We start from the raw sequence: 17,891 nt of genomic DNA on the forward strand, positions 1-17,891 counted from the left end.
TTGATAAGTAAAATACAGTACAATGTACTACAAAAAACAAAATAATGAATAAATAAAATTAAGAACCAGTTTATACCTTGTGCTAGGAATAACTGATTTTGTACATTCACTCTGAAACAAGCCACAGATTTGAGACTTTTTGGAGATATATTTAGATTTTGAAAAATGTGAATAAGTTAGCATTCCCCAACATAGCAGTATTCTTAACAGAAAAAAATATTCACTGAGGAAGTTTAAAAGATAAATAATGAATAAAAATATATATTGCAGCCAGATCTCAGTAATGCTGACATCTTTTATATTGTTACTTTTAACATATTTTGATTTCATTAATTTAAAGTGATTTGTTGCTATTTAAATTTCAAAAATGTGAAAAAAATGTTCATTACATTGTGTAGGTTTCTACTTGAAAGGTATTTGATAATTTGTTATGAAGATGATGTTCTTGCTAATATGTGGTAATTACCATTATGTATAGTTTGAGATAAGGAAATGGCTTGAAGAATACAACCCAAGTAAACAAGAGGTGAAGAAACTGGCGGAGTATCTCAGCCAGGCATTTATGGCATGTGGTACTGATCCTAAAGACGGATATGCCATGGTTTTCAAGGTGAGTTATTGTCCACAGAATCACAGTCTGTTATTTATCACATGTGGTACTGATGCTAAAGATGGATATGCCATGGTCTTCAAGGTAAGTTATTGTCCAGATTATCTCAGTCAGGCATTTATTGCATGAGGTACTTATGCTAAAAATGGATATTGCATGGTCTTCAAGGTAAGTTATTGTACAGATTATGTTACTTATGCTAAAGAGGGATATTTCATGGTGTTCAAGGTGAGTTATGAGTCTTACATATTAGCATGCATGATAGGTAGAGCAGTAAGCATGCAATCAGGACCTTTGAAGGTTCAGTTCTTGGTCAGCCATGGTTATGTGCGCCCTAAAGTTGACTGAAGATGATACCCCTGATGTCATCTGTTCTCCACCTCTCATTCTTATGGGGAAGTTGTCAGTAACTTGTGGAGAGAAAGGAATCTAAGAGTGCTGGTTAGAACAACTTGTTGGCATATATATCAGAGATTCTATTTTGAACAACTGAGTTAAAACCAAAGCAGACAAACAAGTAAGGATTTAAAACTGAGTATGGAGACCAGGCCTTTCATGTGCAGCATCTGTGCATTTCTGAGCATATTCTCTTTACTGAAATTTGAAGCAGCCATATCGAAAGTTACATATGATATTGCAATAATTATTTTCTTTTAAGAGGTCTTTATATTACATGACAGTCATTAGGAGATTTATTAGGAAAAAAATTGTATATTAACCAATGGTAGTGTTTTTGTTGTTAAATTTGCTGGATATCTATGTCTATGATTTTTCAATACAAAGACTACTGTACATGTTCTTTATTGTAGATATATCGAAGCCATGAGAAGACACTGCTACGACACAAGTTTCCTCTTTACCTTCATGAGGTTCTAGCGGCACTACTCCAAGGTTTGTACCTACAGTAAAATACTGATCACTCAAAGTCACAAGGGGATTAGCAGACTGTTGGTAGTATCTGGGATTATAAGAAATCCAAACAGTTTTAATTTTTACTAATATATTTTAGTTTGATTGAGATGAAAGATTGGAGCTTATTTGAAACACTCTTGAGTCCGCTTTCTGGAAAAATCAGTACTGGTGTCATATGAGAAGTCATGATTGTGACACCTATTGAGTTTAAACCGCGACCCCAAAGTTGAATTGCTGCCACCATAACCACTAGACAATTGCTCCCTTTAAATGGATCCAAACATAGAATATGTAAGGAAAATTGCTGAGGACTACATAAATTACTAGAGTCTGTTGCTCAAGCCCGTGATTCTAGTAAGAGCTGTGTTTCATTGTTTTCATACATATACTGGTAAAATCATGCCAGATGGAATTAATCAAAATTTCATTGATGATCATAATTATTTGTCGTGCGTTTAAGTTAATACTTATGATGGCTCTGTCATACACTTTTGGCTCTGTCATACACTTTTTTGGCTCTATCATACATTTGTTTGGCTCTGTCATATACTTGTTTGGCTCTATCACACACTTTGTTGGCTCTATCATACATTTGTTTGGCGCTGTCATATACTTGTTTGGCTCTGTCGTATACTTGTTTGGCTCTATCATACACTTGTTTGGCTCTATCATACATTTGTTTGGCTCTGTCGTATACTTGTTTGGCTCTATCATACACTTGTTTGGCTCTATCATACATTTGTTTGGCTCTGTCGTATACTTGTTTGGCTTCATCATACACTTGTTTGGCTCTATCATACATTTGTTTGGCGCTGTCATATACTTGTTTGGCTCTGTCATACACTTGTTTGGCTATATCATACACTTGTTTGGCTCTATCATATATTTGTTTGGCTCTGTCATATACTTGTTTGGCTCTATCATACACTTGTTTGGCTCTGTCATATACTTGTTTGGCTCTATCATACACTTGTTTGGCTCTGTCATGCACTTGTTGGGCTCTATCAAACACTTGTTTGGCTCTGTCATACACTTGTTTAGTTCAGTCATGCACTTGTTTGGCTCTGTCATACACTTGTTTCATTTAAAACGTGTCGAGTGGATATGATTCTATTCAGAAATAAGATGGAGAGAAAATAAAGTTACCTTAATTTCTTTTGTTTTTAGCTCACCTGTCACAAAGTGACAAGGTGAGCTTTTGTGATCGCGTGGTGTCCATCGTCCGTCCGTAAACTTTTGCTTGTGACCACTCTAGAGGTCACATTTTTCATGGGATCTTTATGAAAGTTGGTCAAAATGTTTATCTTGATGATATCTAGGTCAAGTTCTAAACTGGGTCACGTGCGGTCAAAAACTAGGTCAGTAGGTCTAAAAAAGAAAAACCTTGTGACCTCTCTAGAGGCCATACTTTTCAATGGATTTTCATGAATATTGGTCAGAATGTTTACCTTGATTATATCTAGGTCAAGTTCGAAACTGGGTCACGTGCCTTCAAAAACTAGGTCAGTAGGTCAAATAATAGAAAAACCTTGTGACCTCTCTAGAGGCTGTATTTTTCATGGGATCTGTATGAAAGTTGATTTGAATGTTCATCTTAATGATATCTAGGTCAAGTTCGAAACTAGGTCAGCTGCGGTCAAAAACTAGGTCAGTAGGTCTAAAAATAGAAAAACCTTGTGACCTCTCTGGAGGCCATACTTTTCAATGGATCTTCATGAAAATTGGTCAGAATGTTCACCTTGATGATATCTAGGTCAGATTTGAAACTGGGTCACGTGCCTTAAAAAACTAGGTCAGTAGGTCTAATAATAGAAAAACCTTGTGACCTCTCTAGAGGCCATATTTTTCATAGGATCTGTATGAAAGTTGGTCTGAATGTTCATCTTTATGATATCTAGGTCAAGTTCGAAACTGGGTCAACTGCGGTCAAAAACTAGGCCAGTAGGTCTAAAAGTAAAAAACCTTGTGACCTCTCTAGAGGCCATACTTTTCAATGGATCTTCATGAAAATTGGTCAGAATGTTCACCTTGATGATATCTAGGTCAAGTTTGAAACTGGGTCACGTGTGGTCAAAACTAGGTCAGTAGGTATAAAAATAGAAAAACCTTGTGACCTCTCTAGAGGCCATACTCTTCATGACATCTTCATGAAAATTGGTGAGAATGTTCACCTTGATAATATCTAGGTCAAGTTCAAAACTGGGTCATGTGCCTTCAAAAACTAGGTCATTAGGTCAGATAATAGAAAAAACTTGTAACCTCTTTAGAAGCCATATTTTTCAATGGATCTTCATGAAAATTGGGTCATGTGGAGACAGGTGAGCGATTCAGGACCATCATGGTCCTCTTGTTTTAAGTTAATGTGTGATGTAATATCTATCTTACAGTTTGATCAAAACTGTTATGTATGCATACATAAACTCTGTTTTTTCCCATAATGACAATACACTGAAGCTTGTTAATTTTCAATGTTTTGTAGGTTTGTTTACAATCTTTTGTTTGCTTCAGGTTCATCAATGCAGCGTGTATGTGTTGAATGCTGGGAAGTCCTCCATGACAACTGTTTCCATGGCAACCAAACTGAGCAAACCCCTGAAAAGACATTCCAAGAAGTATCTACAAACTTATCTATAGAAGAGGTATATGTTGTTTTATGTCATTATACATAGTGATCTAATAGTACATGTTACAAGTGTCATAGGAATTTGAGCTACTGACTGCTTATCCAAAGGTCACATGTGCAAATCTTGGTGAAAAGGGACCTTAACCCCCAAGTCATAAAACTCAAGCTTCTGATTGGTTGTCTCTGAGAGTATTGTAAAATTGACCAGTGGTAATTATACATTTTTAGACTGGTTCTGTGTAAGTCCCACAGTGAATGTGGTGACTGGTTCTAGGAAACAGTCATCATGCCTTGGTGGCATAACTTAACTTAAATGAATATTCTGCAAAATATACTTTTGTTTGTTGATTTGTTACTCAGTTTGCTGAGTACAATTGAATTTTTTATCTGATTTTTAGCTCAACTTTCCAATGAAAGAAGTAGAGCTATTGCACTTGGCCCAGCACCGGCGTCACTGGCGCCGTTGGTTTAAGTTTTTGATAAAGTTAGATATCTCTGTTACTATCAAAGCTATTGACATGAAACTTAAAATGGTTATTTACTATCAAAGTTTACATCAGGAGAAACAGTCCCCATAACTTTGGTATGAATTTTGACAGAGTTCTGCCCAATTTTAACTTAGAATTCTTTGGTAAAGTCAAATATCTCTGTTACTATCAAAGCTTTTCACTTGAAACTTAAAACAATTATTTAATATCAAGTCTTCACCAGGAGAAGAGAAACAATCCCTATAACTTTGATTTGAATTTTGACAGAGTTATGCCCCTTTTAACTTAGAATATTTTGGTTAAAGTTTTATAAAGTTTTTACTAGCAAAGCTCTAATTCACAGTCAAGCACCGAGAAAAGTCAAGCGTGCTGTCTTACGTACCGCTGTTGTTTTGCAGTCTAATGAATTATAGGAATTTTGAATAGATAAGAGTTTACAATTTCTTGTGTTTTAGATAAGAAACATATTAGCATGGCTCGGACATGAGTTTATGCAGATGCGCTTGAATCAGAAAGAGGCTACGACATTCGGGATGTATCCGAAGTGGCAGCGTTATGTACCATACCTTGCTGCTTTCATGAGGGACCTTTCAAAATGTCTGGTTGATAAAATGTTGCCTAACCTGGCTGATGCACCAAATAATGAAGGTAAGTATGTACACACAATATCCCCTCATTCCTTGAAGTCCACCTCATTGTCTACACCTGGTACATATATAGATTTACCTTTATGTAAGGTACATCTTAAAATTTAAATATACAAAATGCAAAATTCCTTATTTGAATTTGTAAAATTAAATATTTTTGCGAGGCAAATTCAAGATCTGAATTGGTGCACATGGTGAAATATTCGCGATACATGGCCAGCTTGAGAAACATAAAAGACTGTAATATCTTTTTGACAAGTATTTACCTTGACAAATGAAGAAAGTAAAGAAAATAAATCCCTCTTGTAAATGTCTGGTGGGTTTTACAATTTTACAATGTTAGACACCCTTTCATAGATGATTTTGTTCTTATGTTTAGATATATGTCAATAAAAGGAATTTTTGTCCACTATAGATTTGCTGTAATTTTAAGGAGGGATCTTTGTCCAGTAGACACATCTCTATTATTCTGGTTTCAGGTTGTCTGTCTGTCTGTCCGTCTGTCCATAGACACAATCTTGTTTGCACCATCTCTCGTGTAGTTGTGCATGGGGCATGTTAGGTTCTTTCAGAAAAAAAAAAATTGCAGAGTTACGGGACTTTGTTTTTTGTTACTATACTATATACATAGACACAATCTTGTGCGCACCATCTCTCCTCATCCCCTTGACACAATTTAATGAAACTTCACACAAGTGATCAGTAACAACAGTAGTTGTGCATGGGGCATGTTAGATTCTTTCAGAAAAAAAAATTTGCAGAGTTACGGGACTTTGTTTTTAGCTCACCTGTCACATAGTGACAAGGTGAGCTTTTGTGATCTTCTGTGCGTCCGTCCGTTCGTGCATCAACAATTTCTTGTCTGCACGATAGTGGTTTCATTTATGATTTTATTTTAACCAAACTTGCACACAACTTGAATCACCATAAGATCTCGGTTCCTTTCTTGAACTGGCCAGATCCCATTATGGGTTTCAGGGTTATGGCCCCTGAAAGGGCCAAAATTAGCTATTTTGACCTTACCTGCACAATAGCAGCTTTATTTATGATTTGATTTTTACCAAACTGGCACACAACTTGTATCACCATAAGATCTTGGTTCCTTTCTTAAACTGGCCAGATTCCATTATGGGTTCCAGAGTTATGGCCACTGAAAGGGCCAGAATTAGCTATTTTGACCTTGTCTGCACAATAGCAGCTTCATTTATGATTTTATTTTAACCAAACTTGCACACAACTTTTATCACCATAAGATCTTGGTTCCTTTCTTGAACTGGCGAGATTCCTTTATGGGTTCTAGAGTTATGGCCCCTGAAAGGGTCAAAATTAGCTATTTTGACCTTGTCTGCACAATAGCAGCTTCATTTATGACTTGAATTTAATCAGACTTGCACAAAACTTGTGTCACCATAAGATCTCAGTTTCTTTCTTGAACCGACTAGATCCCATAATGGGTTCCAGAGTTATGGCCCCTGAAAGGGCCAAAATTAGCTATTTTGACCTTGTCTGCACAATAGCAGCTTCATTTATGATTTGATTTTAACCAAACTTGCACACAACTTGTATCACCACAAGGTCTTGGTTCCTTTCTTGAACTGGCCAAATTCCATCATGGGTTCCAGAGTTATGGCCCCTTAAAGGTCCAAAATTGGCTATTTTTGCTTTTGCAGCCATATAGAGACTTCATTTATGGTTTTATTTGATACAAACTTCCAAAATATCTTCAACAACAATAAATCTTAGATTCCATGACAAATCAGATCCAATCGTAGATTCCAGAGTTATTTTATATCTGATTACCTCCCCTGATTGTAATCAAAATGGATTTATATCAGTAAGTACTTTTAGGACTTATTTGAAATTTCATTATTGTCATTAGTTGGACTGAGACAATCAGGGTAGATAACTATGGACTGATTTTATGTCAAATTACCTCCCTTTATTTCAAATTAAAATGGGTATATCTCTGAAACTAATGAAGATACTGATCTGAAATTTCATTTATGTCAACAGATTTATTTGGTAGAGCCTTCTTTTGTTCACTTACAATATTTTTTTTAGCTCACCTGTCACAAAGTGACAAGGTGAGCTTTTGTGATCGCGTGGTGTCTGTCGTCCGTCGTCCGTCCGTGCGTGCGTGCGTGCGTGCGTCCGTGCGTCCGTAAACTTTTGCTTGTGACCACTCTAGAGGTCACATTTTTCATGGGATCTTTATGAAAGTTGGTCAGAATGTTCATCTTGATGATATCTAGGTCAAGTTCGAAACTGGGTCACGTGCCATCAAAAACTAGGTCAGTAGGTCTAAAAATAGAAAAACCTTGTGACCTCTCTAGAGGCCATATATTTCATGAGATCTTCATGAAAATTGGTCAGAATGTTCACCTTGATGATATCTAGGTCAAGTTCGAAACTGGGTCACGTGCCGTCAAAAACTAGGTCAGTAGGTCTAAAAATAGAAAAACCTTGTGACCTCTCTAGAGGCCATATATTTCACAAGATCTTCATGAAAATTGGTCAGAACGTTCACCTTGATGATATCTAGGTCAAGTTCGAAAGTGGGTCACGTGCCGTCAAAAACTAGGTCAGTAGGTCAAATAATAGAAAAACCTTGTGACCTCTCTAAAGGCCATATTTTTCATGGGATCTGTATGAAAGTTGGTCTGAATGTTCATCTTGATGAAACTGGGTCACGTGTGGTCAAAAACTAGGTCAGTAGGTCTAAAAATAGAAAAACCTTGTGACCTCTCCAGAGGCCATATATTTCACAAGATCTTCATGAAAATTGGTCAGAACGTTCACCTTGATGATATCTAGGTCAAGTTCGAAAGTGGGTCACGTGCCGTCAAAAACTAGGTCAGTAGGTCAAATAATAGAAAAGCCTTGTGACCTCTCTAAAGGCCATATTTTTCATGGGATCTGTATGAAAGTTAGTCTGAATGTTCATCTTGATGATATCTAGGTCAAGTTCGAAACTGGGTCACGTGCGGTCAAAAACTAGGTCAGTAGGTCTAAAAATAGAAAAACCTTGTGACCTCTCTAGAGGCCATATATTTCATGAGACCTTCATGAAAATTGGTCAGAATGTTCACCTTGATGATATCTAGGTCAAGTTCAAAAGTGGGTCACGTGCCGTCAAAAACTAGGTCAGTAGGTCAAATAATAGAAAAACCTTGTGACCTCTCTAGAGGCCATATTTTTCATGGGATCTGTATGAAAATTGGTCTGAATGTTCATCTTGATGATATCTAGATCAAGTTCGAAAGTGGGTCACGTGCCATCAAAAACTAGGTCAGTAGGTCAAATAATAGAAAAACCTTGTGACCTCTCTAGAGGCCATATTTTTCATGGGATCTGTATGAAAATTGGTCTGAATGTTCAACTTGATGATATCTAGGTCAAGTTCGAAACAGGGTCATGTGCGGTCAAAAACTAGGTCAGTAGGTCTAAAAATAGAAAAACCTTGTGACCTCTCTAGAGGCCATATATTTCATGAGACCTTCATGAAAATTGGTCAGAGTGTTCACCTTGATGATATCTAGGTCAAGTTCGAAAGTGGGTCACGTGCCGTCAAAAACTAGGTCAGTAGGTCAAATAATAGAAAAACCTTGTGACCTCTCTAGAGGCCATATTTTTCATGGGATCTGTATGAAAATTGGTCTGAATGTTCAACTTGATGATATCTAGGTCAAGTTCGAAACTGGGTCATGTGCGGTCAAAAACTAGGTCAGTAGGTCAAATAATAGAAAAACCTTGTGACCTCTCTAGAGGCCATACTTGTGAATGGATCTCCATAAAAATTGGTCAGAATGTTCACCTTGATGATATCTAGGTCAAGTTTGAAACTGGGTCACGTGCGGTCAAAAACTAGGTCAGTAGGTCTAAAATTATTAAAATCTTTTGACCTCTCTAGAGGCCATATTTTTAAATGGATCTTCATGAAAATTGATCTGAATGTTCACCTTGATGATATCTAGGTCAGTTTCGAAACTGGGTCACGTGCGGTCAAAAACTAGGCCAGTAGGTATAAAAATAGAAAAACCTTGTGACCTCTCTAGAGGCCATATTTTTCATGAGATCTTCATGAAAATTAGTGAGAATGTTCACCTTGATGATATCTAGTTACAATTCAAAACAGGGTCACGTACCTTCGAAAACTAGGTCAATAGGTCAAATAATAGAAAAACCTTGTGACTTCTCTAGAGACCATATTTTTCAATGGATCTTCATGAAAATTGGTCAGAATTTTTATCTTGATAATATCTAGGTCAAGTTCAAAACTGGGTCACATGAGCTCAAAAACTAGGTCACTATGTCAAATAATAGAAAAAACGACGTCATACTCAAAACTGGGTCATGTGGGAAGAGGTGAGCGATTCAGGACCATCATGGTCCTCTTGTTTTTAATTACTTCCGTTTTACGTTACTTTATATAGCTTATTTTTAGTAACTTTTTTATTATTGGCCATAGGGAAAAACAGAGACCACTTTTCTGTGGTACAACATGGATGGTACCTCCAATTTTTAGGTGCATTTTGACATATCTGTACCTTGTTAGAATTGTTTTTTCTTTTTGGTTAAATTTCTTCCCTTTGTTGTTCCTGTCCTTTGGACTTAAATGTTTTTACTGAGGACCTTCTTGTCCTCAAGTGCAATGATAACAGGTGAGCGATATATGGCCATCATGGCCCTCTTGTTTGTTACTATACTATATACATAGACACAATCTTGTGCTAACCATCTCTTCACATTCCCTTGACACAATTTAATGAAATTCACACAAGTGATCAGTAACAACAGTAGTTGTGCATGGGGCATGTTAGGTTCTTTCAACAACAAAAATTGCAGAGTTATGGGACTTTGTTTCTTGTTAACATACTATGTACATACAGTCTGCATATGCAATCTTGTGCATGCCTAATCTTCTAAACCCTTGCACACAATTTAATGAAACTTCACACAAGTGATCAGTACCAACCCTAGTTGTGCATGGTGCATGTTACGTTTTTTTAGCTCACATGTCACAAAGTGACAGTGTGAGCTTTTGTGATCGCACAGCGTCCGTCGTCCGTCCGTCCGTCCGTCCGTGCGTCCGTGCGTAAACTTTTGCTTGTGACCTCTCTAGAGGTCACATTTTTCATGGGATCTTTATGAGAGTTGGTCAGAATGTTCATCTTGATGATATCAAGGTCAAGTTCGAAACTGGGTCACGTGCGGTCAAAAACTAGGTCAGTAGATCTAAAAATAGAAAAACCTTGTGACCGCTCTAGAGGCCATATTTTTCAAAAGATCTTCATGAAAATTGGTCAGAATGTTCATCTTGATGATATCTAGGTCAAGTTCGAAACTGGGTCACGTGGGGTCAAAAACTAGGTCAGTAGGTCTAAAAATAGAAAAACCTTGTGACCGCTCTAGAGGCCATATTTTTCAAAAGATCTTCATGAAAATTGGTCAGAATGTTCATCTTGATGATATCTAGGTCAAGTTCGAAACTGGGTCACGTGCCTTCAAAAACTAGGTCAGTAGGTCAAATAATAGAAAAACCTTGTAACCTCTCTAGAGGCCATATTTTTCATGGGATCTGTATGAAAGTTGGTCTGAATGTTCATCTTGATGATATCTAGGTCAAGTTCGAAACTGGGTCAGCTGCGGTCAAAAACTAGGTCATTAGGTCTAAAAATAGAAAAACCTTGTGACCTCTCTAGAGGTCATACTTTTGAATGGATCTTCATGAAAATTGGTCAGAATGTTCACCTTGATGATATCTAGGTCAAGTTTGAAACTGGGTCACGTGCCGTCAATAACAAGGTCAGTAGGTCAAATAATAAAAAAACCTTGTGACCTCTCTAGAAGCCATATTTTTCATGGGAACTATATGAAGGTTCGTCTGAATGTTCATCTTGATGATATCTAGGCCAAGTTCGAAACTGGGTCAACTGTGGTTAAAAACTAGGTCAGTAGGTCTAAAAATAGAAAAACTTTGTGACCTCTCTAGAGGCCATATTTTTCACAAGATCTTCATGAAAACTGGTCAGAATGTTCACGTTGATGATATCTAGTTCAAGTTTGAAACTGGGTCATGTGCCTTCAAAAACTAGGTCAGTAGGTCAAATAATAGAAAAACTTTGTGACCTCTCTAGAGGCCATATTTTTCATGGGATCTGTATAAAAGTTGGTCTGACTGTTCATCTTGATGATATCTAGAATAATTTCGAAACTGGGTCAGCTGCAATCAAAAACTTGGTCATTAGGTCTAAAAATAGAAAAAGCTTGTGACCTCTCTAGAGGCCATACTTTTGAATGGATCTTCATGAAAATTGGTCAGAATGTTCATCTTGATGATATCTAGGTCAAATTTGAAACTGGGTCACGTGCCGTCAATAACTAGGTCAGTAGGTCAAATAATGAAAAAGCCTTGTGACCTCTCTAGAGGCCATATTTTTCATGGGATCTGTATGAAAGTTGGTCTGAATGTTCATCTTGATGATATCTAGGTCAGGTTCAAAACTGGGTTACATGAGCTCAAAAACTAGGTCACTATGTCAAATAATAGAAAAAAAATGACGTCATACTCAGTTCAAAACTGGGTCATGTTGGGACAGGTGAGCGATTCAGGACCATCATGGTCCTCTTGTTTAGATAAATATTCTGAATAGTTATGGGACTTCGTTTTTTATGCCCCCGAAGGGACTTCGGAGGCATATAGTTTTTGAACCGTCTGTAGGTCTGTCCGCAATTTCGTGTCCGGTCCATATCTTTGTCATCCATGGATGGATTTTCAAATAACTTGGCATGAATGTGCACCACAGTAAGACGACGTGTCGCGCACAAGACCCAGGTCTGTAGCTCAAAGGTCAAGGTCACACTTAGACGTTAAAGGTCATTTTTCATGATAGTGCATTGATGGGTGTGTCCGGTCCATATCTTTGTCATCCATGGATGGATTTTCAAGTAACTACGCATAAATGTGTGGCACAGTAAGACGATGTGTCGCGCGCAAGACCCAGGTCTGTAGCTCAAAGGTCAAGGTCACACTTAGACGTTAAAGGTCATATTTCATGATAGTGCATTGATGGGCGTGTCCGGTCCATATCTTTGTCATTCATGCATGGATTTTAAAATTATTGGGCATGAATGTGTACCACAGTAAGACGATGTGTTGCGCGCAAGACCCAGGTCCGTAGCTCAAAAGTCAAGGTCACACTTAGACATTAAAGGTCATACTTCATGATAGTGCAATGATGGGCGTGTCCGGTCCATATCTTTGTCATTCATGCATGGATTTTAAAATAACTACGCATGAATGTGTGGCACAGTAAGACGACGTGTCGCGCGCAAGACCCAGGTCCGTAGGTCAAAGATCCTAAACTTTAACATCGGCCATAACTATTCATTCGAAGTGCCATCGGGGGCATGTGTCATCCTATGGAGACAGCTCTTGTTGTTACTATACTGTATACATACAGTCTATATACATACAGTCCACATAATCATGCAATCTTGTGTGCGTCAAATTGCAATGTACTGTGTCAGTGCATGTGGGGGTACATTCATCACCTTTAGTGATAGCTCTAATTTTTAGCTCACCTGTCACAAAGTGACAAGGTGAGCTTTTGTGATCGCGCGGTGTCCGTCGTCCGTGCGTGCGTAAACTTTTCCTTGTGACATCTCTAGAGGTCACATTTTTCATGGGATCTTTATGAAAATAGGTCAGAATGTTCATCTTGGTAAATTCTAGGTCAAGTTCTAAACTGGGTCACGTGCCATCAAAAACTAGGTCAGTAGGTCTAAAAATAGAAAAACCTTGTGACCTCTCTAGAGGCCATAATTTTCAATGGATCTTCATGAAAATTGGTCAGAATGTTCACCTTGATGATGTCTAGGTCAAATTCGAAACTGGGTCACGTGCGGTCAAAAACTAGGTCAGTAGGTCTAAAAATAGAAAAACCTTGTGACCTCTCTACAGGCCATATGTTTCACAAGATCTTCATGAAAATTGGTCAGAATGTTCACCTTGATGATATCTAGGCCAAGTTCGAAACTGGGTCACCTGCGGTCAAAAACTAGGTCAGTAGGTCTAAAAATAGAAAAACCTTGTGACCTTTCTAGAGGCCATATATTTCACAAGATCTTCATGAAAATTTGTCAGAACGTTCACCTTGATGATATCTAGGTCAAGTTCGAAACTGGGTCACGTGCCGTCAAACCTAGGTAGGTCAGTAGGTCAAATAATAGAAAAACCTTGTGACCTCTCTAAAGGCCATTTTTTTTCATGGGATCTGTAGGAAAGTTGGTCTGAATGTTCATCTTGATGATATCTAGGTCAAGTTCGAAACTGGGTCACGTGCGGTCAAAAACTAGGTCAGTAGATCTAAAAATAGAAAAACCTTGTGACCTCTCTAAAGGCCATATATTTCATGAAATCTTCATGAAAATTGGTCAGAATGTTCACCTTGATGATATCTAGGTCAAGTTCGAAACTGGGTCACGTGCCTTCAAAAACTAGGTCAGTAGGTGAAATAATAGAAAAACCTTGTGACCTCTCTACAGGCCATATTTTCCATGGGATCTGCATGAAAGTTGGTCTGAATGTTCATCTTGATGATATCTAGGTCAAGTTCGAAACAGGGTCATGTGCGGTCAAAAACTCGGTCATTAGGTCTAAAAATAGAAAAACCTTGTGACCTCTCTAGAGGCCATACTTGTGAATGGATCTCCATAAAAATTGGTCAGAATGTTCATCTTGATGATATCTAGGTCAAATTCGAAAGTTGGTCCGTGCCCTCAAAAAGTAGGTCAGTAGGTCAAATAATGAAAAAACGTTGTGACCTCTCTAGAGGCCATATTTTTCATGGGATCTGTATGAAAGTTGGTCTGAATGTTTATCTTGATGATACCTAGGTCAAGTTTGAAACTGGGTCAACTGCGATCAAAAACTAGGTCAGTAGGTCTTGAAATAGAAAAACCTTGTGATCTCTCTAGAGGCCATACCCTTGAATGGATCTTCATGAAAACTGGTCAGAATGTTCACCTTGATGATATCTAGGTCAAGTTTGAAACTGGGTCACGTGCCTTAAAAAACTAGGGCAATAGGTCAAATAATAGAAAAACCTTGCGACCTCTCTAGAGACCATATTTTTCAATGGATCTTCATGAAAATTGGTCAGAATTTTTATCTTGATAATATCTAGGTCAAGTTCAAAACTGGGTCACATGAGCTCAAAAACTAGGTCACTATGTCAAATAATAGAAAAAACAACGTCATACTCAAAACTGGATCATGTGGGAAAAGGTGAGCGATTCAGGACCATCATGGTCCTCGTGTTAAGTTCAGTTTGCAGACTTCACCTACTTATTTCTATAAGAGAATTTCAAGAATGAACCTCAAACTCCAATGGAAATGAATATCTTTGGTCAAATATTTTGTATAATTTTTGTGGTAGTCTTTTCTGTCCATGCTAAACAGATTAGAAGATTCTTTTATTATCTAATGTTAAATTGTTGAATAAAACAAGGAGATAGACTTTTAAGGTTAAAAACAATCCACAATTTTGAAAACATAGCACCTGTAGGAAGACTGAAACTTGATTGCTGTATGAAGTTGATGTAAAGAGATTTATTTACTATGAAAATGCTTTGGAATTGCCTGCATTGATAAGAATGCATTATGTCACTTCACCGCGAGACTGTTGTATTGACTTCTTTATTAATGTGCAAGTTGTTTTGTACATAGGTGAGAAAGTAATATTCAAAGGTGATGTTGACAAAGTTTATAATTATGTCACTACAGCGCAAAAAGAGGGTGATGTTGACAAAGTTTATAATTATGTCACTTCAGTGCAAAAAGAGGATATCTGCTTCTTTATGTCAAAGAGTTACCCACTTTATGCACAGAGGTAACCAACTGCATGTATTATATTTGTTATTCAGGTATAGAGCTTGTCTGGCAGAGTGTACAGGAAAGTTTTGCACCCTGGTTACAGACTGTGGTGACAAAGAAAGTTGTCAGTCAGCCATGGATAGCTGGTGACAGAGACTCCGCTTCCCACATGGTCAAAGCTCTTGCACATTTTGTTGCATTTGCCCATCATAAAACTGAAGGTAATTCTAAATTTACTCAGTGACTTAAACGTTCCACATGTGTAGGTTTGATACTATGATAAACAATTTTAAAACAATTTTGAAAAAGGTTTGGTTCCTATTAAACATCTGGCTCAACGAGAATAATGCTGTTTTTGTTTTGTTTTACTGTCAAATCATTTAATTTTGTGGGCATGAAATTTTGTAGTTTTTACCAAAACAACTGTTTCGTGGAATTATGAATTTGTGGATTCTGACTTCTGAAAATAAAATGAATGTGAAATTTATTTGTTTGCTTATGGTTTGATGCAGCCAAGAAATACATGAAAACCAGTCCCCAACAAATATTTATTATTTTACAGTATTACACTTCCAATACTTATTGGGAAGTGAAAAATATTGGCAAGAATATATATATAATATATATATATTTGCATAAGCTCACAGACTGTGGACTTTTCAAGTTTGATTGAAAAAAAGGAATTTTAGTAGCATAATTTGTTTATTTCAGATATTCGTGGTAGATTTTACAGTGACTTCCTGTCTCTGTCATGGTTACATTTTGCAACTGTGTTATGTAAGCCAGACGTGTCAGCAGACGTTGTTTCTGTGTTCAACATGGAGTTTGTACAATTACCATGGAAACAGTTACTACCAAACATACATATTATGGAAACTATGGCAGGGGTGAGTTACTAAGTTCATTGTAATAGTTTCTGGAAATTATAAAATTACTTATTTACATAGCTGTTACATATGAACCTTCCTTCTCAAATTTGTTACATCCTCTCATAGTTTTTTTTTTATATATATTATAGCTTTTTAGCCTTTTTATTTTTACTTATATTAGGGAATGATATGACACAGGAATTGAAGAGACTTGAATATTTTATCAAGCATTTAAGTTTGATAAACAGTCAAGAGCCCTTAATTAATATCAACTTGAATATGGCTGGAGACCATATGAAACAGAATCCTCATTTGATATCATCTTGGCCTGTTGCGGCCGTATATGGACTTTTCAGTTTCATTAATATGGCTTGTGAACACAGAAACCATCAGACGTACAGATCCAGAAAAAGCATTTTGTTTCAATCTTTGCTGACTTAATCTTGCCTTCAACTGCTTGAGAGGGGCCTCCGTGGCCGAGTGGTTAACGTCGCTGACTTCAAATCACTTGCCCTTCATCAATGTGGGTTCGAGCCCCACTCAGGGCATTGAATTCTTCATGTGAGGAAGCTATCCAGCTGGCTTACGGAAGGTCGGTGGTTCTACCCAGGTGCCCGCTCGTGATGAAATAATGCACGGAGGGGCACCTGGGGTCTTCCTCCACCATTAAAGCTGGAAAGTCGCCATATGACCTATCATGTGTCGGTGCGACGTTAAATCCAAAAACAAAAAACATCAACTGCTTCAGAGAAAAATTGAAAATGTTATTGTTAATACTTTCAGTTGAAGGAACAAGGATGCAGCCTCGGGTTTAATCTTGTAGCAGATATCGTTGCTGTGATAAACTGGCAACAAGTGTCAAAGTGGTACGAGTCATATTTTGATCTCAACCACCAGGTCAGGTATGAGGGGTGTCTGTATATACTCCTTATCCAGGCATTTACAGAGAACAAACACGTCGAGGTAACTTTTAATTTTGACTTCGCAGAGCTTGATTATGCAGATAAGCTGTAAATATGGTAATATTCTTCTAAATATAAACCTTGTAAATTGATTACAAAACTGTTTTAAAAATTGCTGTGGGGTCTTTTCCACAAGATTCAGTAATATATATTTGATGGCAAGAACTTCCAAAATTAAGCATAAGGATAGCTTATCATGTTGATACAGTTTTGAGCAACTCTCACTTTTACCCTTTTTATGAAACTTCTTGAGATTGAAATACATCCTGTGACAAAGTAATGATATTTCAAGCAGAACACATAGTTGGGGTCTTATTTTTGAGTCAAAAGTTTATAGGCTCAATTTTATGTCCAAGCTATAACTGTGTCACCCATCAAAAGATTTTTGAATAATTAGCAAGAGATGTATTAAAGCCTAAATCATAGTTCTTAGTTACTCAGACCCTACGTAGACATTAATAAGTACTCAGTTTTACAACCTGGTTTTAAATATTTCTGTCAGATATGTCACTCTGATGACTTACATGTTTGTCAAATGCACTTCTTGTTAATGATAATATTTCTTTTGTGTTTTCAAAAAGACTGGAGTCACGTATATGACTGTTACATTTTAGAACCCAGATATTCAGCAGTTGTTATTACAAGCTCAGACATTCAAATGGAAACATCTGTCACCAGACCACTATAAGAATGCTGGTTCCTGGTTCCTGCAGTCAGGTGACCCTAAATGTCTGCTACATGGAAGAACTTCACCTGAAGCTTTAGGACTGAGGTTTGTATGATTGTAATTGTTTCCTAATTTTGCCCAACATTTTGACAGTAACAGTATATGTGGAATCCAGACAGCAGGCTAAAGGTTTAATAGGGAATTGATCTTACCGATTTTCGTCGCAAAGCGACGAA

At 37.2% G+C, this 17,891-nt stretch overlaps 1 protein-coding gene across 7 annotated transcripts in view; it reads left to right on the forward strand.

Annotated features, from left to right (window-relative positions):
• LOC123528430 (ectopic P granules protein 5 homolog) overlaps positions 1-17,891 on the forward strand; it is a 307,990-nt gene that overhangs the window by 65,864 nt on the left and 224,235 nt on the right. For all 7 annotated transcript variants that reach the window (XR_008366830.1, XR_008366831.1, XR_008366833.1 and 4 more), the window contains 8 exons: positions 479-610; positions 1,420-1,501; positions 4,031-4,161; positions 5,089-5,281; positions 15,208-15,378; positions 15,869-16,044; positions 16,810-16,989; positions 17,603-17,760. Coding sequence is in view for 2 of the 7 variants with exons in the window: in XM_053522064.1 (XP_053378039.1) it covers positions 479-610; positions 1,420-1,501; positions 4,031-4,161; positions 5,089-5,281; positions 15,208-15,378; positions 15,869-16,044; positions 16,810-16,989; positions 17,603-17,760 (1,223 nt within the window). In the remaining 5 variants the exon portion in view is untranslated. The remainder of the gene's footprint in view (positions 1-478; positions 611-1,419; positions 1,502-4,030; positions 4,162-5,088; positions 5,282-15,207; positions 15,379-15,868; positions 16,045-16,809; positions 16,990-17,602; positions 17,761-17,891) is intronic.

The sequence above is a fragment of the Mercenaria mercenaria genome, chromosome 13 (assembly GCF_021730395.1).
Source record: "Mercenaria mercenaria strain notata chromosome 13, MADL_Memer_1, whole genome shotgun sequence".
Classification (NCBI taxonomy): Eukaryota; Metazoa; Mollusca; class Bivalvia; order Venerida; family Veneridae; genus Mercenaria; species Mercenaria mercenaria.